General features: G+C 35.8%; 1 protein-coding gene across 7 annotated transcripts in view; it reads right to left on the bottom strand.

Annotated features, from left to right (window-relative positions):
* The window catches only part of LOC123538630 (serine-rich adhesin for platelets-like), a 145,578-nt gene that overhangs the window by 11,288 nt on the left and 113,514 nt on the right, over positions 1-20,776 (bottom strand). For 6 of the 7 annotated variants that reach the window (XM_045322852.2, XM_045322853.2, XM_045322856.2 and 3 more), the window contains 7 exons: positions 13,873-13,963; positions 11,776-11,865; positions 10,161-10,307; positions 8,407-8,553; positions 6,773-6,832; positions 1,271-5,062; positions 585-716 (listed from right to left, as the gene is read on the bottom strand). In XM_045322852.2, the coding sequence (XP_045178787.2) occupies positions 585-716; positions 1,271-5,062; positions 6,773-6,832; positions 8,407-8,553; positions 10,161-10,307; positions 11,776-11,865; positions 13,873-13,963 (4,459 nt within the window). The remainder of the gene's footprint in view (positions 1-584; positions 717-1,270; positions 5,063-6,772; positions 6,833-8,406; positions 8,554-10,160; positions 10,308-11,775; positions 11,866-13,872; positions 13,964-20,776) is intronic. The other variant, XM_053530425.1, reaches the window with a different exon arrangement.

The raw sequence follows: 20,776 nt of genomic DNA, 5'->3' as shown, positions 1-20,776 counted from the left end.
ACGACGTGTCGCGTGCAAGACCCAGGTCTGTAGCTCAAAGGTCAAGGTCACACTTAGACGTTAAAGGTCATATTTCATGATAGTGCATTGATGGGCGTGTCCAGTCCATATCTTTGTCATTCATGCATGGATCTTAAAATAACTACGCATGAATGTGTGGCACAGTAAGATGATGTGTCGCGCGCAAGACCCAGATCCGTAGGTCAATGGTCCTAAACTCTAACATCGGCCATAACTATTCATTCAAAGTGCCATCGGGGGCATGTGTCATCCTATGGAGACAGCTCTTGTTTGGGTTTAAACTTGTCAAACAAAATACATTTTTTTAATCACTATAACAAGATCTTTTCTATATCTGGCAGTTTGCTATCCAGTATCCATCAAAACTTCATTGATTTTGCATTTGGAATTGTAATCATTTTTATCAAAAGAACATTCCTGAATCCACCACTCACGAGGAACGAATCGATCCCTATTCAAAGATGTGTGTATCAGTTTTAAAACTCTTGAAACGCTTTTTTTCCCTACATGTAATTTTCAATTAAGTTTTGAAAGCTAAAAGTTGGTATAGTTACTAAAGGTACCTCCAATCCTATGTTTTTCACCTCCTTGAGAGGAGAGGGAGAGTCGAGAACGTGTCCTCTCTGTACCAGCAGCTCTACGAAACTTGAGAACGTGTCACCATCTTTATCGGCACTCTCAACGTCCTTAGATATCTAAAAGTTGAAAATCAAATATAATAATTATTTGTAAGCATGGAAAACAGTGTAACCAAGCAATGTAGATTCATTCAGACGAACATAAAGCTTTCTTAACAACAGCTACTAACTTTAAAATAAACTGATAAATGTAAACTTAAAAGTAATGTTTCATGTCCTGTCAATTTAAACAATAGCTACTTACTTAGCTAAAATATTTATAATTAATGTAAACTTAATTTTAAGTTTTTGATTCAATAGGTAACAACTTAGCTAAAAATAGATTAATGTACTATTAACAAAGTCGTTCTATTAATTTGTGTGTCATACAAAATGTACTGGATACTAAAATCTTTTGCTATGAAAATAAGAATGATCCGCTGGTAGACGTATCAGGTACATGCAGTAGGTGACAGTAAGAAACAAGCAAATAAATTTCTCTTTCATGTTATTTAAGAAGTCTTTACAAATTAGAAAAAAAAAATCATACAAAGTAGCAGCAGATAACTCTTCCTGTTGAGCAAACAGTGTAAACTTTACTTGCTTTCAAATAGAAAGAAATCAGAACATACCTGTTGCAACATGCTGTGCTTCAGCATAGCTTGCAGTTGCTCTTCAACAGCCATTTCATCAATAACCAGATGGTCTGCACTTTTTGACCTTGGTAACCGTGGTAACAGAATGACTTCTGGTTTATCTCCCCTTGTAAACATATCTGACTCAGAGGAAGACCTTTCCAGTAATGTTTCTATATTTAGACAGCCTCCATATAACTCTTCATAATCTGCCGTCTGCCGCGCTCGTTTTTGTTTCTCGTAATCAGAATTCCAAACAGCTCGAACAAGTCCCTGGTACGATGACCAGTGACGTTTCAAGGTTGTTGAGAACTGAAATTTTGCAGATGCATGATGGGAATGGACCGTGTGTGTCATCTGCTGAGACTGTTTTTTCACGTTTATTGCAGGAAGTGACGAAACTGACGTATTTTCGCTCCGTATTCCTACAGAGCTTTCATAACCATCCTTCTCTTCAGGGATGTCCGACAGAATATTGTCCTCAGAAATATGAAGTGATGTTAAATCAGAGCCTCGATCTGACAGTGAGCTATTGCTATCATACCCTTCAACCAAAATCTCCATTTTATCAAATGCTGGTGGGAAGTAGGTCAGCTGATTAAACTCTTCGACAACTTTTTTCGTCATGGAATTTTGTTGTGTATATGACTGATTGCTACTTTTATTAATTAAGAATTTTTGAGTATTAATTGCATTCTGAGGCACTGTGACTATCGGTGAACTTTTAACCGAAAATGAAGAACTTTCAACTGCGTGTGACTGGACAGTTACTTGTTCAACAGTTTCTTTCGTAATTTTTTTCTGCGGAGGTTGAATATTCACTTCAACTTTCGTTATCACATGGTCTTTTTTGGCACTTGTAGAAGACGTTTTAGGCAAGGGTATTGCACTCTTTGGTTTAATTTGACTTATCTGCGTACCTTTCGGTTTTGGAATTTTACTCATCTGAGATGCATTGGTAGATGCTTCTGAAGCTGAGTTTTCTAACTGTTTAGTTGTTGGTCTGTCTGGCAAAGATTTTGGAGATTTTAGTAACGATCTTTTTGGCGAGACTGGTGGAGATTTTGTTGGAGAAGATTCTGGTGATTTCTGGTTCTCAATTTCAAATTTCATTTTCATAGCTTTTACTCGACCTAGAGAACCATGGCCACTTAAACGATCTTCACTTGAATATGAATTTTGTGAACTGAGACTTAAATTTGAATTTCTCGCTTCATTGCTGTTCGTCGAACTTTCAAATGCGTCTGAGTATTTTTCAAGATTTTCTGGTTGAATATCACTGGACATTGTAGAATAGCCATCGTCTTTACTTCCTGACCTTTCAACCTTGACATCGTCAAAGGTTGTGGTGGACATCATTTCAGAATTTTCACTTTTGTCATAATTTTTAATAAGGCAAGTTTCAGATTCTGATTTTGAAAAATCAGTAGACCCTGCATCATGTAAAAAGGGATAACAAGTTTTGGAATTAATGGACGATAATGCTGCAGTATTCACACAAATTTCAACAGATTTAGGTCTTGGTATTCTTGCGTCTGCTTTAGGATCTACAGAAACTTTATGCGATGGCTTACTCGCCACTGGTGGCGGAATCCTGGACGGCTTTTTTACAACACCGGGTTTCGGTAACTGAGACGTTTTTGTCTTTTTTGTATCACTAGAATCAGTTTTGGATTTATTTAAATTAGAATCTTTATTTGAACCGGAAGACTTTGGTGATTCAATCACTTTTGCTTCCCCAGCTTTCACACTTTTGGCAACCATTGACTGAATCTCCTGTTGTTTCACATTCTTAGCGTAAGAAACTTTGTACCTCCGCTCTTCATCGGAAGTATCCGAACTTGACGAAGAACCATATTCACAATATAAAAACTTCTTTTCTTTTGCTCCTAGAATAAGAGACTTGGGTCGTTTAGCACGATATCCTGGCATCGATGATCCAGGGATTTCAGATAATGTCAGACTCTGCTGCATTAGTCGCTGTTCACACTCTTCTGTATCCTGAACAATATCCGGTTTTCCCATAAGTCTATTTTTAGTTTCAATTTCCTTTTCCGTAAACTCTGCATTATTCTGAGAATTAAATAATTTTTCCGAATTGTCACTTTTTGTGAAGTTAGTATGTTGATTTACATTTTCACTGTTTGAAACACCACATATATTAGCACCTGGTTTATTTTCAGTCACTTTCTGCGGAGGGTATAAAAAAAATCCCGAGCTAAAATCACTATCCACTGGCGTGCCTGTATTTTCTAAAGTTCGATCTAATAGTTCATCTAATGAAATTGTTGATGCAGCACTAAAGTCTGTAGAAACTGGCCGTTTTAAATCCGCCTCTCTAAAGTCACTATCTTCATCACTATAATCATAAAAATACTGGCCGCGAGTTAAAGTATTGCTGTCAGTTTGGTCACCATTTTGGTGAACCTGTTCAGTTCTCGTTAAAACCGAAGAAAAAGTACTTGGCACTTGGGATACATTTGCATAAACATTAGAGGTTTCATCGTTTTTTGGACTTGTTTGGTTTAGTGTGGTAAGCCCCATTATCGGAAAATGGGATTCTGCACGATGGTTCACAGGTTTATTTCCATGCACAGGAATTGCGGGCTTTTTCGTTTCCGACTTTTTAGCGTCACTGATTTTCGATGATGTAATTGGACTTATTGAATAAACTGTTTTCAGATTAGCACTTGTACTGGACTGAGACACGGTTGTATTAGTTTTATTATTAGCACCAGAGGTTTCAGATTTTTGAACAGTTTTATTATCTGTTTTTAATGTTGTACGTATGCCTGAATACCTCAAGTTGGGAGATTTAGGCGGGACTAATTTTGTCAAAGCACCTGTTGTCTGTTTATCATTTCCTGTTTTCTGTTTACTTCCTGTGGAAGCAGAAGATGATTTTGAAGTTGACTGTACACTGATTTTCGAAACAGTTGGAATTTTAGACCCTGATGATTGTGATCTTCCAGAGGTCGCTGAGGGTGACCTTGAATGACCTTGACCTCCAGAAGATACTGAAGATGACCTTGAACCATGAGAAGACGTCCTTGGTTGTGGAGGTTTAGAGTTTGGATTTGGCGATGGACTGTTACGTGCTGCTGGGGACTGACAGCCCATTCTAATACTGTATTCTGCTTTCAACGAATTTCTTCTCACTTGCACGTCATCTTTTGTTTTTCCACTCGGCAACGTTGGAATTTTTGAAGATGACTGAGACATTTGTCCCTGAGACGAATTATTTGCAATGGATGGATGTGATTGGTTTAAAGGCACTCTGATTTTTGTAATACAGTTCGGATTGGTCGAAGTCTTTTTTGAGCTTTTCTGATTGGCTGAAACAGCCACACCCTGATTTAAACCTGATTGTTCATTGGTCGCTGTATTTTGAATTCCTGATTCATGTGATTTAGACACAGTCTGAGGTGAAATAAGGCTCAGTCCACGTGCACGACTGAGGGAAGAGGTAGATCGTGTTCGTTGTCGACTTGGTCCACATTTTGGCGTAACTAAAGATGATGTTGATGAGCTTCGTTTAGTTTCACTCTTTCTTTCTACAAAGCTTACATGTTTTGATTTCGGACTAGAAGGTGTAGCGGGAAACTCGGTTTGTATTTCCGTACGGCACCGGAATTCGCCTGGTTCTGGTGACAAGTCAAAATCCACGTCTGGAGTTGATGTGATACTACCACTGAATGACACAATACTTTGCCTGTCGCCTGGCAACCGCTCCTTCAGCCACAACGGAGGAGAACTCATCTGGGGAATCCCGGCTAAATTGTCAGCAGTCTGAAAACACGGATCAATGTATATAATACAATTATATAGTTACAAGCAACATGTTGTTAATATCAAATTTGTTATGAGAATGAAATTTATGACTATTAAAGTATTAGACAAAACAACTACTAACAACTGAAAACACACGAAAAAAAGATAACCAAAACTAAATGCTTTAAATCTATATGAAGTTAAAAAGGAAGACATTTTTCGTTAAAATGTGGTGAGCTTCAGGCCTGAGTGTTGCATAACAAAATTTTGTTTAAATATCATATAAAATCAGGAAGTACTTTTTCATGCCCCTCCTGGCTGTAAAGCAACATTCACATATTCTTTGCAACATCAACCGCATGAGAAAACAAAAATTTACTTTATTGCTCACACCTAAACATGTATGAAATAGAAGTAGTAAAAATGTACTAAGCCAACCCAAGTGCGAATTTTGTTTGAAGGTGCAGAAAATAAAATGAACGAAAAAAAAGTAACTAAAATGAAATAAATTTACTGTAGAAATAAATGTAAAAGATAAAAGAAATGTGAAATGTCATATCAAAAAGGACCATTATTGCTGAGAACATTTGGTTTAAGGAAATTCACACATTTAATCAAAACTATTTCTTTTACCTTTGTTTAGGGTACATAATATTTGAATACAGTAACAGCTGAACTTGTCTTAGTGGCTACCTGTATTAAGCAGTTACTTGCCTTAGCAGCCAGTCAGCATTAAACAGCCGACTGCATCATTCCCTTGACTGGCTACTTAAAGTGATGGACGCGTAATGACAATCAGCTATTTCCATGTGATTATGTATCCTTCGTATGCGATTTTGAAATCCTTCATTCGTAAAAGATTTTCATAATAACCAGAGAATGATGAAATCGCCTACAGAAATGGATGGAAGTTGCCAATTGTCACTATGGGTCCACTACCTTAATACAAGTTTCGACTGTATTTGTTTCAGTCTTTTATAAAAAGAAAGAAAAAACACTCTTGAAGGCAATACAGTTTTTTGAAAAAACAAGGAGCTGCGTTCAGTAAACGCTTGATGCCCCCGGTGGCATCCTTGTCGATACGAACCAACCTAAGTCCAAAACGAGGTCAAGGTCAAACTGAGGTCAGGTGATGTTTGAAGATGAGGAATGGTCACAGGTTACATCTGTATTAGTATCAATTCATTCTTGTAAGTGGTATTAATGCTAGACGAAACGGTCCCATTTGGTTAACCAAGAGATGGCCCATATAAAGCAACCTAAGTCCAAAATGAGGTCAAGGTCAAGGTCAAACTGAGGTCAGGTGATATTTGAAGATGAGGAATGTTCACAGGTTACATCTGCATTAGTATCAAGTCATTCTAGCAAGGGGTATTGATGCTAGATGAAACAGTCTCATTTGGTTAACCAAGAGATGGCTCATATAAAGCAACCTAAGTCCAAAATGAGGTCAAGGTCAAACTGAGGTCAGGTGATGTCTGAAGATGAGGAATGTTCATAGGTTACATCTGCATTAATATCAAGTCATTCTAGCAAGGGGTATTGATGCTAGACGAAACGGTCCCATTTGGTTAACCTCGTATGGACGAACGGACGGACGGACAGGACGATCACTATATGACTCCCGCATCAGTATATGCCGGGGGCATAAAAAGTTTTTCAAATTTTTTTGGTCAATTTCAAATTTTTTTTTGACACGACAAGTCACAGATTTATTACTACAGGTACCTGTTCACTAAACATGCTATGTAGGGACTCCATACTGCCTTCTATATACACACTGCCATCCTACATAGATATAAAGAAAGGACTTCTATATCTTAAGTAAATCAAGTAACATGCATACAGTCAAACTGAGTTCACGCGGACTTGATGGGAGCTGCAAAACTTGTCTGGACTGCAGATAGTTCACGCTGTAGAACAATATTACATTATACAGGAACTTTGCTGGGACCTTATAACGAGTTCAAGCAAAGGGTGCTGTTCAAATTATCCAAGTTTGAGCGAATGGAGTTCGACTGTATATGAGCCGCGCCATGAGAAAACCAACATAGTGGCTTTGCGACCAGCATGGATCCAGACCAGCCTGCGCATCTGCGCAGTCTGGTCAGGATCCATGCTGTTCGCTAACAGTCTCTCCAATTCCAATATAGGCTTTAAAAGCGAACAGCATGGATCCTGACCAGACTGCGCGGATGCACAGGCTGGTCTGGATCCATGCTGGTCGCAAACCCACTATGTTGGTTTTCTCATGGCACGGCTCATATAAAACTTTAAAATTCAACTTTTAAAACATGGTAATTGTTATTAATTCATATCCAAATTCAGCAGAATGAAACCGGTTGTTTTACAAATATAGAAATTTGTAATTTTTGCCATAGAAAAAGCTGTTTAAATTTATACCATATATTCTCTAATAAACATCCCTGAGAGCATTGTATTTTGCCAAAGGGGGCATTTATAAAGGCCTTAAAGCCCTGCTCCGCTGCTATTCAAATTCTTTTGTGTGTAAGCAACCCATGATTACAATAGGAAACAGTTGACGGCCACGTGCCACACTTTAGCATGCATAATCACAGGTATTTCATATAGAATTTTATATAAAATAGACTCTACTTTGACAGGCGCCAATGTTCATAATCAGGATTTTCATGCTTTTTCAGTGACAATTTAAGGTTAAAAGGTAGGACTGGAGCAGGGCTTTAAAAGACTTTTTTTGTAAATATCAGCTTACACAGCTAACTTTATAAACAGAATAAACTGTAACAATTACAGCTCTATCACAGTGCTGATTTTTCTCTTCAAACCTAAAATAGCTTTTTTAAAAATAAAGTGGGAGGAGAGAGCTAAATAAGAGATGGGCATTAATTACAGAATATACAGTAATCTAGCTTTATTCTTACTTGTGATGTCTAGATTACATGTAATTATTATTTTTATAAATAACCCGCAACATTTAGCTTTGATAATACACAAAAAATATCAAAGTAAAATCTGTTTGAACTAACAGTATCAATCACCTAATGGAATAGATTTTTCAGTTATCAAAATTTGTTTCAAATATAAAATTTATTAATAAGCCAAACATAATAATAAAAAAATTAATTACCTCAAAACAGACATAGTGACTAGACTTTTTTTCAGTTAAATCTTTTTCTTTCAACAGACTTAATAAAAAAAAAAAGCTGAACAAGTGTGCAAGACATGTTGCCATATAACCTAAACTGTATCAGTGCAACCCTAAATAAATTACAAGTGGTTAGCGCCAGGTGGTAGTAAGTGCCTTCTTTATTTACATGTACTTAGAACCTTCTGGCTCTAACCCTTTATGTAAGGTTAAACAAAAATAAATGTAAGGTTACCTGAGCGTTTCCTTCTGCCATAAGTTTTATACGTTGTTGGAAGGCCGTACAGAGTTGTCTGTTATGATGTTCGAGGTCCTGTACGCGATCCTGCAGCTTCAAACATTCTTCCCGCAACATCTTCTGTGCCAGCAGTGCTTGGACAACCTGACAAAATTGTTAGCGGTATTTTAAAGATAAAACAAGAGCTGTCTCCATAGGATGACACATGCCCCCGATGGCACTTTGAATGAATAGTTATGGCCGATGTTAGAGTTTAGGACCTTTGACCTATGGACCTGAGTCTTGCGCGCGACACATCGTCTTACTGTGGTACACATTCATGCCAAATAATTTTAAAATCCATGCATGAATGACAAAGATATGGACCGGACATGCCCATCAATGCACTATCATGAAAATGACCTTTAACATCTAAGTGTGACCTTGACCTATGAGCTACGGACCTGGGTCTTGCGCGCGACACTTCGTCTTACTGTGGTACACATTCATGCCAAGTTATTTGAAAATCCATCCATGCATGACAAAGATATGGACCGGACACGAATGCACTATCATGAAAAATGACCTTTAACGTCTAAGTGTGACCTTGACCTTTGAGCTACGGACATGTGTCTTGCGCGCGACATGTCGTCTTACTGTGGTACACATTCATGCCAAGTCATTTGAAAATCCATCCATGGATGACAAAGATATGGACCGGACACGAAAATTGCGGACAGACCGACAGACTGACAGATGGTTAAAAAACTATATGCCTCCCTTCGGGGGCATAAAAACAGTATGCGTTTCCATTACTTATCTAAGTTTTTCTTTCCTTTCGTATTCTATATAAACTTTTATGTAACATGTGTTTCCATTACTTATGTATGTTTTTCTTTCTTTTTCTATTCTATATAAACTTTTATGTAACACATGAAAGAAATAATATTATGTAACACAACATTCTAGATGCTGTTTTTTTTTTATATAGACCATGTGACATTTAAATAGAGAATAACAGGTTAGTGCCGTAGATGAGAAAGTTTATCTGGAGAGGTGGAGGAGGTTATCGGGTGAGCCGAAGGCGAACCTGATAACGTCCGGAGCCGAGCCAGATAAACTTTCTCCATCTTAGGCACTAACCTATTATTCTATTTATCTTGTCATTACTTCATCTTCCGATATTTGGCAATTTATTTTACAAAAATAAATGCGCGACAACTGTTTCAATGACGTCATATTCGTACTGACGTCACTTATATAATGACGTAACCACCGACAAAATCGCAATAACTTCTTCGTTTTTGAATAAAAACTCATTATTTGATCACTCATTTTCTTAGTTCAGACATTTCCAAAACAATGGTGATGGTTTCAATGCAAAATTTCTTATGACAACAATATCGATCATAAGGTCACATGATCAACTGACCGTATATCACTGGTCACGTGTCAACTGACGGTATATCAAGAAAGATATACGGCACCCTGATATCGGGTCGAAAATACTGCAAGGGACAGGATAAACTTTCTTATTATGATACAGGCAAACCTCAATTCCCTGTTAAGCTTTTTCAGTGTAACAAAAATATCAACTCACCTGATTGCCTATTTCAATGTGACACAATATCAACTCACCTGATTGGCTTTTTCAAAGTGACACAATATCAACTGACCTGATTGGCTTTTTCAGTGTGACTAAATTTACAAACTCACCTGATTGGCAATTTCAGAGTGAGGCTATTTCAGAGTGACAAAAAAAAACAACTTACCTGATTGGCTATTTCATCCAGACATTTCTCATACTGTCCCCTCTGCTGTTCGTTTTCGAGCACAAGTGAAGAATTTTCTCCCTCCACCATGCGTAACCGTTCAAGAAGAAGTTTGTAACGATCCCTTCCATCTGTTTTATGGCTCATCTGTATAGAAATTCAAAATATTGAAAAATTACCAAAATATCAACATTTGTGGTAAACTCCACTTATATGTATAAGCAATGTAGAAAAATTTGTTTTAAAATCTTTAACTTTCCAAGCCAATATTTTAAGTTTACCTCATTATTGTGACATATAAAGTAAGTTATGCACTAAATTACGTTTGTTGACAGTAAACCTTGCAAAAAACAAAATTCTGACAATATTTGTCTAAAATATATAGTTTTGTATGGTTTCTAGGTGAAAAAAAATCTCAAGCTGAAAGTTTGGCCATCTCAAAAGATAGTGGCTGCATGTACCACTGCTGTCACAAGAAAACAAGTTTTAACCTTTACCCTGCTAAATTTCTAAAATGGACCAGTCTACCATTCAATCCTGACTGTACCACTTATTATTCAAAGGGGTGTTCACTGAAACTGTTAAGATACTTAGGCAGCATGTTTACAGGAAGTACTTTGCAACACGTACAATCATTCATAAGAAAGTCTACTAATTACTCTTAATTTCCATTCTTTTTTTATCTAAATTTATTCATATTATATACCATTTATATTCATGGTAAATAATGCGACACACATAATGTGCACTAACTATTTCAAAAATCTCCTTTTCTGACTGAATTTCTTAATAAAAGTGTTTTCTCATTAATATATTAACATTTTCAACAAACTTAACCTTTTAATGAATGGTACATTTAAGAATTTCCATAAATATATTTGCATATCTTTCACATATTCTTATCAGCCAAGATCACATCTGCATTAATTTTATGCTCTAAATAATATTTTTCTACTGTGCTTTTACATACACATGACTGACTTAACCCCTTTTTAACTTGTTTTTTCATTAATGCCTTCCCTTTTCAACTTTCCTCCTGTTTTCATGTTAGATAAAGGTGAAAGAAGAAGGTTGAACAGAGCTGAAAACTTGGCCTGCATCTTGTTAGACCATACTTTCATTTAGAAGCCAGTTTTGAATTTGAAAATTGAAAATGTGACATCATCATCTTGGTCCTTTCAGCCCTTCAACCTTACATGTAAAGATATACAAAGCTGAGAATTGAAAACCCAAAATGTGACATCATCATCTAGGTCCTTTCAGCCCTTCAACCTTACATGTAAAGATATACAAAGCTGAGAATTGTTTGTAAATGAATTATCATATCCTGAGGACACCTTCATTTAATATTTCTTATGACTATTATATATTAGATTAGACATGAACATATCTTCAAAGGTTTGAGGTTTTTGGGCGAAACTGGTCATCGGAGCCCTGTATATATGCTAGACTGACCTACCTGAGATTCAAGCCCTGTATATATGCTAGACTGACCTACCTGAGATTCAAGCCCTGTATATATGCTAGACTGACCTACCTGAGATTCAAGCCTTGTATATATGCTAGACTGACCTACCTGAGATTCAAGCCCTGTATATATGCTAGACTGACCTACCTGAGATTCGAGCTTTTTGACTTCATTAAGCAGCATCATATTCTCCCTCTCCAGGCCTGTGATATGGCTCTTAAACTTGTCTATATTTGCCTGGAAAAAAATACAAAAAGAAAATGGTGAAAATCTTTTTCCAATCATTATCTGTGTCCCACTTTTTTATTCCCTGTTGACATTATTTTTTGCAATGTCAAAATTCTTTCATAATGTTGCCCTTTAGCATTGGCCATGATAACTGACTTCTGTTTTGAATTTTGCCTCTTCCTAGTAATGTCAACATTCTCTGTCAATGTAATACCCTTTCCCATTGATCATGATAACTGATTTCTGCTATTTGTGTTTGTTGCCCTTTACCAGTTCCATCCAGTTAAAAGGTTGCCTTTTGCTATCAGTATATACCAGGGCTTCGGAAATTTGCCGGTTTGTCGGTTTTGGACCGATTTTTTACTTTTCAGACCGATTCATAAAGTGAAAAAACAAAAAAAATCGGTCCCGTAAAAATGGAGAAAAGTATAAATTTCTGTCTGATATCTCAATACACCATCTACAGCCAAGCAGGAAATTGTTGGTCGCACCCTCAGATAATCAATAAACGTGTCAAACAGTCTGACTGTCACTTTGATAATCGGTCCGTAATTAGCACGTGACGCAATCAGTACTAGCGCGGCACATCCTTTAATGTTTGCAGCCAGCCGACTGCAATGTATTAAACATTTTTGACTGGTTTCCAAATATGTCTGACTGGATCCAGATCATTTCGACTGGGATCCACTTCTTTTATTTAAAATCCGATGGATGGTTTATTTCAAAAGGCTATGTTTCATCATGGTAAAAAACAAATGGTCACTGCATTTAATCAAAGAGCTATAATTGTACATTATAGGTCTTTGATTTAATGAGACATCACACGGAAAACCAATCAAAATATTTTTTATAATTACTTGATTTGAAAAAATTACAAGATTCATTTGTTGGGGCTCCAGTTGAAACAAGTGCAGAAAATCGTCTTTGCAACCCGACGGTGCAAAAAAGAAAAAGAAAAAAAAAAATGGACTGGCAAACACGAATGATAAAGAAAATCGGAGTGGTGCTGTTTATCAAATCGGTCTTTTAAAAAACGTTTCAAAATGAAATTTTGTTTACATCAGAAGAGAACATATAACTTTTAAAATGTAGCTGCTTATTGAAGTACAACATAAGTGAAATGAAATATCCGTGGCCAACACGCGTGACCTTTTGGTACTATACATGCGGGAAATTAGATCTCAGCGTTCATATAACGTACACATTCGGTCCGTGGCAGAGTATTCTTAAAATACCGAGACTGTTTAGCAGAGAATATGTGTCATGTAATTGTATTTTATAGAATTCCGCCAAAGAATGAGGAAACATCACAAAGTATCTGCCGTGTATACGGTACCGGTCACGTGCGTTGGCTTTTAGACTAGTTACGCACACGGTGTCAATGCCTCGGTAATTTTATCCTTACAAGTATTTTCTCGGAAAAAAATCGAAATTTAAACAAAGTAACAATCACACATAACACTGAATAACTGTCTTCATTGTATGGAAACACGCGGTGACCGGTAACTCAGTTTTAATGCATGACATGATTATATCTTTACTCTATCACGTTTTACAAAATATGTAATATTGGGAATGCAGTGGGTGGGGTAGCGCCGATGTCAGGATTTTCGTTTCGGACCGATTGAGTTATCAAAATTTCCGGAGCCCTGGTATATACTCTATGTCAGTTTTACAGTTACTTTATTTTTTTATCAATATTTCTCATGATATACCATCAGACTGACAGAAACACAAAAATCACAACATTTAGTACATAATGCAAAAACCAACATAGTGTATTGGTGACCAGCATGGATCCAGACCAGCATGCGCATCCGTGCAGTCTGATCAGGATCAAAATTGTTCTCTAATGGTTTCTCTAATTGTAATAGGCTTTGAAAGCGAACAGTGTGGATCCTGATCAGACTGTGCAGATGCGCAGCCTGGTTTAGATCCATGCTGGTCGCAAATGCACTATGTTGGTTTTCTCATGGTGTGGCTCAAATTATTATGTGCAAAAAAGACTGGTCATACCTCATAAGTGGTGGACAGGCTGGACTTTTCTTGCTTCAATTGGTCAATCTTGCTTTTATACTGAATCATTTCATGTACCATACCCTCCATTCTGAAATGATAATATATGTACAGTATTAGTATAAAAAAAGCCTAAACCATACCTTCTAGTCTGAAATGATAAAACATTTTAAAAACTTGCGATATAAAAATGTGTACCACATCTTCACAGTGTTATAACTATTAGCCTCTGGATGGATGGCTTCCTCACAGGAAGAATTCAAATGACATATTCTGAAATAACATAACATCAACTTTAAAAAATCTTTTCTTTTTTTTTTCCTGGTGAAATACATTATATTTTAAAAATCTTTTGATTTTTTTTCTGGGAGCTAGATATTAAAATCAGGAAAACACATTAATTTTGTTGACATTTATTTTTACACAAATTATACATCCTGGATTGCTTTGGACATAAAAGAAACAATTGCCAATCCAAGATATATACTAAACAACACTCCACTATTCCTACTTTTTTTCAAATTTTTATAGCTTACCCCTCATCTCAATAAAACATCCTGATTTCATTAGATGGGGAAGTAAATTCCTGCTTCCTCACAGTTTTACAGTCTAAATCCAGATAATATTGCCTATCTTATACCTACACTGACCACTACCTGTTGATTTTATAGCCTAATTTATAGCCACTAATGAAAAATGTATAACCTGTTAAAGACATTCTGCTGGAAACGAATAGCACTAAAAATCCATTTCAGCCACTTACACTGAAGTCCCAGGCTTTTATTTATAGCTAATATCAGGAAATTGGCTCATGAAGTGCTTATCTGTAAGTTAGCAGAGCAGATAAGAAAAGGGCTTGTCCTTTTGATGTGGAAATAAATATAGAGACCCCATAGAGGTCAAAAAAGGATTTTTAGAGGTCATCTGATAGCAATGTACTTAGAAAATTTACTAAATTGCATATCAAGCAAGAACTTAATAGGTACAAAATGCTTCACGTGCTTATCTGTTTAATTACATCAAAGTTAATGAAAATCAGGGATAAAATAAATCTGAACACCCACAACAGTATCTGCCTTTCTCTTTACACAAAACTTTTTTTTTATATTTTGTTGGGTTTAACGTCACATTGACAATATTATATGTAATATGGTGATTTTCCAGCTTTTGACAGTGGAGAAAGACCCCAGGTTCCACTCCATGCATTATTTCATCACAGATGGGCATCTGTGTAGAACCACTGACCATCCGTAAGCCAAATGGATACCTTCCTCACATGAAGAATTCAACGCACTGAGCAAAGCTCAAACATACATCTGTGAGGGGCAAGTGATTTAAACCACTCTGCTAAGAAGGCCGCTCTCATATTTCATATAGTAAAGAGAGGTGACAATGTGGTCCAGTCGTTACAGTGTCTGACTACAAAACCAGTGTTCATAAGTTTGAGGCCTTATTCTTTCAACTAATATAATGTTGGGATAAAAGTCTGTGCTGGTGCTTTACACCTTGAATGCTAAAGAACCAGGGCAATTCTTGAATTATAACCTTTAGCTTGCTGGCGGCAAGTGATTCTGCCTTTGCGACTAGCCCAGACGAAATGTTGACCATGGTTGACCATGGTCACCATGGTTTTTTATGGTTGACCATGAACTAATGTGGTCAACCATCAAATACCATGGTGAAGAAAAATATGGTCAGGACCACTGTCAGCCATGGTCAACCATGGTGAGATAAGATTGGCCATGGTCGACCATGGTCAGAAAAGACGATCAGTAGTTTGACCATGGTCTACCATTGTCAACCTTTTTCAACCATTGTTGACCATGGACTACCATGGCCATGTTTGTGATTTTCACACTTGTCAAGTTTTACAATGCACCAAAGACGCCTGACTGCATTTTGGCTCCAAAGGTTTTCCTAATTATAGAATAGTTTTCCTGACCATGGTCTGATACGATGTTCTATGACCGTGGTGCCAATTACCGCACATGGTAAACCATGGTTAACCACTGCCCCATGACCATGAACTACTATGGTAAACCATGAACTACCATAGTGATTAACCATCAATTTCGACTGGGAGTGCTGACCAAGATCAGCCTGCACATCCACGCAGTCTGATCATGATCTGCACTGTTTGCTTTTCAGTCAGTAAATTTTCAGTGAACACCCCTTTGAATAACAAATGGTACTGCTCAAACTGAATGATGGACAAGTTCATTATAGAAATTTAGCAGGGTAAGGGTAACAAATTCCTACATGAACAACTGCAAATATTCCTTGTCAGATCTTTTTTATGTTCATATAATTTACCTTTCCTTGAAGTCTATGTTTATGAATTATGACAGTGAAAAAGGTAATATGAAGTTCAGAGAAAAAGAAAGCGCCATGACTTATCGTGCCGAGATCTTTCTATATAATAAACATCACTGCTTCTATGTTTACGGAATACTGACAGACAAAAAAATGAGAAGAAGAAAAAATGAGCAAAAGAGTTTTGTGAATAATATAAATACCTCTTTATACACCAAATAGTTCTACTTTTTGTCTCAAAACAATGTTTAGATTCATACGCAAAGTCGTTACACCCTTGATGATGATACAGAAAAATGCTCACTTGCAGTAAAAATGTTTGCCTTTCATTAGTGTACTTAGTTATTCAATCGAGAAAGGTATTCTTGGCAAAACAGAATATGTTTATTTTAATGTAAATTACTACACAGAATGCTGATGGAACTGCTCAATATAATCTACAAGTATTTGCTACTATTCTAAGGAATGCAATAAATTACCATATAGCCTTAATTTGTATTCAATAAATAGGACTGGAAGTTAACAACTGCCTTATTGAACAGGAAAGGAAAAAGTTTCAGTTTTAGTAGATTATTAGACACAAAGAGGGGCAAAGGAAAAATATAACTCATGTAACATGATTTGACTGGCTTAGCATCTATACATATATTTTTCGCAGCATTTATAATTCTGAAATGATGTATTTTGTACCAAAACTTTATTTAAATCAATTAAACATGGTTAACCCTTAGCCTGCTGGCGGCAAGTGATTCTGCCTTTCAGTAGTTTGCAACCAGTGCAGACCAAGATTAGCCTGCACATCCGTGCAGTCTGATCATGGTCTACACTGTTCGCTATTCAGTCAGTAAATTTTTAGTAAACACCCCTTCAAATGATAAATGGTACTGTACTGCCCACATTGGAAGATGGACCAGTCCATTATAGAAATTTAGCATGGTAAGGGTTAAGTTACACTTTCCCTGAAGCAGTTTGATTTGTACAATTTCCAAGTTTTTTTCAATTATCTCCCTTTTATATATTTTTTGTCTCTAAAACTCTAAAAACATGCAGTAAAATATATCAACAAACATGATCAGACCATAAAATGTGCAAAAAAACTCTCTTTTATGCATCCTTTATGCAAAAATATCTCCTTTATGCATCTTTAATGCAAGAATTAATCCTTTAAAATCTTCTTTTATAGTCTGATCAAGTGTTTATTGTTTTATATCAAAAACATCAGGTTATCAATTTTTTGTACTTATCTTCTAAGCTGCAGAAAAACAAGTTTCCCATTTCTATGTTTTATCATTTTCCAGATAAATTCCGATAAATTCATATTCATCTTGTTTCTAATCCCAAACCTATCAGCATTTTTGCTGCCACAAACTTTTATACTATTCTGATTACATGAAAAGTGGATTATAGGAAGATTAAATAAATTCTTATCATATGATAACAAATTTTGAAAAATGAGCCTTCAATCAACAAATAGATCGCTAAAGTGCTTCTAGGGAATCTATACCATATTGTCTTTGATTTATGTTCTCAGACAAAAAGAAGCTTCTTTGAAATGTTAAATTTTAACACCGTTTTTCTTAGAAGGAACTTCTTCAAAATTTTAAATTTCGACACTATTTCACACTGAATAAGCATCTTCGAAATGCTGAATTTTAACACTGCTTTTCATAGAAGCTTCTTTCAAAATGTTCATTTTTTTTTCGAAGTACTGCCATTTAATCATTTAATTTCTTGAGCATGACATTTCTGATTTTCAACTAAACATCTATTTCTCGGGGATTATAATTTTTGGATATAAACTTTTGAGGATAAATCAAACTGTCCCGGCAGTTTATTGGGATAATATGTATTGGTATGGTGCAAAGTAGTCCCTCATGAATCCCCTGTGAAATGCAGTTCTTGAAATCATGAACACTTCAAACCATTAAAGAACTGTTCATGAACTAACCTTCAACAGTTCTTGATTTGTGTTCATGAATTTTTGGACATGAACTGTCCTTAAAAAGTGTTCATGAACAGTTCATGTACTACTAAAGAATCACACAGAGTTCTTGGAATTATCCATGATAAAAGGTTAAAGGAACAATCATGATGTTATTTTCTTGAATCTTTCATGCACTACTCATGATAGGCAGTTCATGAACTAATGAAGAATCATGTTCATTAACGGTTCACTGCAAGTTCATGAAGATAAAATGGCACAATAAAAATATATAGCAAGAAGTTCTGAACTATTCATGTTCAACAAAATATCAAGAACTATTCGTGAAGTGAATAGTTCATGAACTGTTCATGAACATTAGTTCTTGAAGTCATCTTTCACTTTTCATGCACTGTTCATGAACATGGTATTTTAAGAATGTTTCAAGAATTTGTGCCATTTTATCTTCATGAACAATTCATGAAGTGTTCATGAACTCTGTTCATGAAATATGCATGCATTGTTCATGAACAGTAATGTTTCATTTTGCAGGGGATATTTATGATGTCACAGCATCTAATATATTCGAGATGGATTGAGCCTTTTACTTCAAGATAACTGAAACTTGTTAAGAATAATACTTAGTCTTCCTTGCAATTAAAATGGTAAATCAAAATGTGATTATAAAAAAATGCAGTGTTTTTCGATATTTCTTTCTGACATACAAATTACAGAATCATTATGAGCAGCTTTTATCTAAAAGCTACCAAGAAATTCTTTTGATACAGAATCCATTACAATACCAGATATCAAGAGAAAAAACTAAGGAATTTAATGGTCCTTGCCCTTCCATTTGATGTTACCATAGATAGACATAAAATAATTATTTTAATGACTTTTTTGATTATAGGCTGTCATTATAGTAATGTGTTCTATCAAGTATTCTAAAACTTGAAGAGTTTTGTAAGAAATGTGTAAGTTTCTTGTAATAAAAATTCCAAGCAAGATTCAAGATAAAGGACATGAGATAACCAGCATTTCAAGGCAAACAAAAGAACTTATGTGGTGTCAGACGGTAGGCCTTTAATGACACACATGACAGGGGATTGGTGGCTTAGTGGTTAAGGTGTGAGCTGCTCAACCTGGGTCATTGTGGGTTCAAGCCATCATGCGTTCTCATATGATACCAGTAATGGTTTTTCAATTTTAACCCTTACCCTGCTTAATTTTTATAATGAACTTGTCCATCTTTCAATTTGGACAGTACCATTTACTTTTAAAAAGAATGCGTACCTAAAAGATTCTGACTGTATAGCAATCAGTGAAGATCATGATCAGACTGTACGGGTGTGCAGGCTGATCATGATCTACACTGGTCGCAAAGGAAGAATGAATCGTGTCCAGCATGATAAGGGTTAAGGAAGGGGACTGGAGAGTAGTCCAAATAATTCGAGGGTTCAACGCAATAAGGGCGTATCTACATATAATAACTATATGTAGATACGCCCTTATTGCGCTGAACCCTCAATATGCTTGAAGCTTTCATGCCACAATCAAGCTAAGTATAAACTAAACTAATACACAATGTCATGTCCATGCAATAGCATATTCTTTGCTGCTTTTTCAGTATCCTCCGTCCTTAATGTAGGGGAATTAGGGAGAGGAATTCTTGACTGGGTGGTGGGGAGACGGATTCTTGATTGGGTAGTGCGGAGACGGATTCTGTTTAACTTAGCGTTTCCCACAAGAGATATGGCAAAAGTCTTGAAATTACCATAAAAATACCACAAAAATAATTCCTTTGCACAGACAAGTAAAATGCAGGATGACACCGAGGAACTCTACAAATAATGTTAAAATTACTGTCAATTAAGGAATTCAGAGAATTTCGCTTAATGAGCTGAGCACATGTCTACCCCAAGCAGCCAAACTCATCATTAGATTTAAGGGGCTAAATAAATTAGGGTCTGCACACAAAGTAACTAAAGTATGGACTTTTAGACAGATTTTAAGAGAATTAAGTGTGAAGCATTGATCAACTGTAAAGAAAGTTCCTGAATAATTAATGAGTTAGTGCAAAAAGATGCACATTTTGTCTTTTAATTCAATTTCTGTAAAATCATTAATTTTTGTGGAGGACTAAATTTCATGGGGTTTGTGGTAATGAGCCAATCTGCAAAATTTAATCCAAACAAACACCAAGATAGCATTATTTTAGAATAAGTATAAATTAATTTAGCACATTTTGCCTAGGGAATAATATGAATAATTATATTAAAGCATTGTTGTATCAAAGCTGTCAAAGTTTTGCATTTACAAGTACATATTTTGTCAAAATTCACTTGAAATGCAAGTTAATTAAATTGTTATTACCTCCCTTTGTCTATCTCGGTAATGCGCAACCAAGCTAGAATGAAAATAGATCAATTTCAAAACTACACACTGCTTTAAAACTTGCCTTTTATTTCCGTTTATTGAAATATCGCACTATTTATCAAATGCAATTGAAAAACTAGGCACTATGTTGAAATCAAAAGAAATAGACCACTTTTTAAATACTTTTATATAAAAGGGAGGTAATTACAAAATTTCATAAAATGTTAAATATAATACACATTTCCAATAGGAAACGTTTTTCTTAAATAAATCTAAAACAGGTTATAGGACTAA

Source organism: Mercenaria mercenaria, chromosome 18 (assembly GCF_021730395.1).
Source record: "Mercenaria mercenaria strain notata chromosome 18, MADL_Memer_1, whole genome shotgun sequence".
Lineage (NCBI taxonomy): Eukaryota > Metazoa > Mollusca > Bivalvia > Venerida > Veneridae > Mercenaria > Mercenaria mercenaria.
Note: the sequence above shows the minus strand (reverse complement) of the source record. Positions and strands in the feature narration are given on the sequence as shown.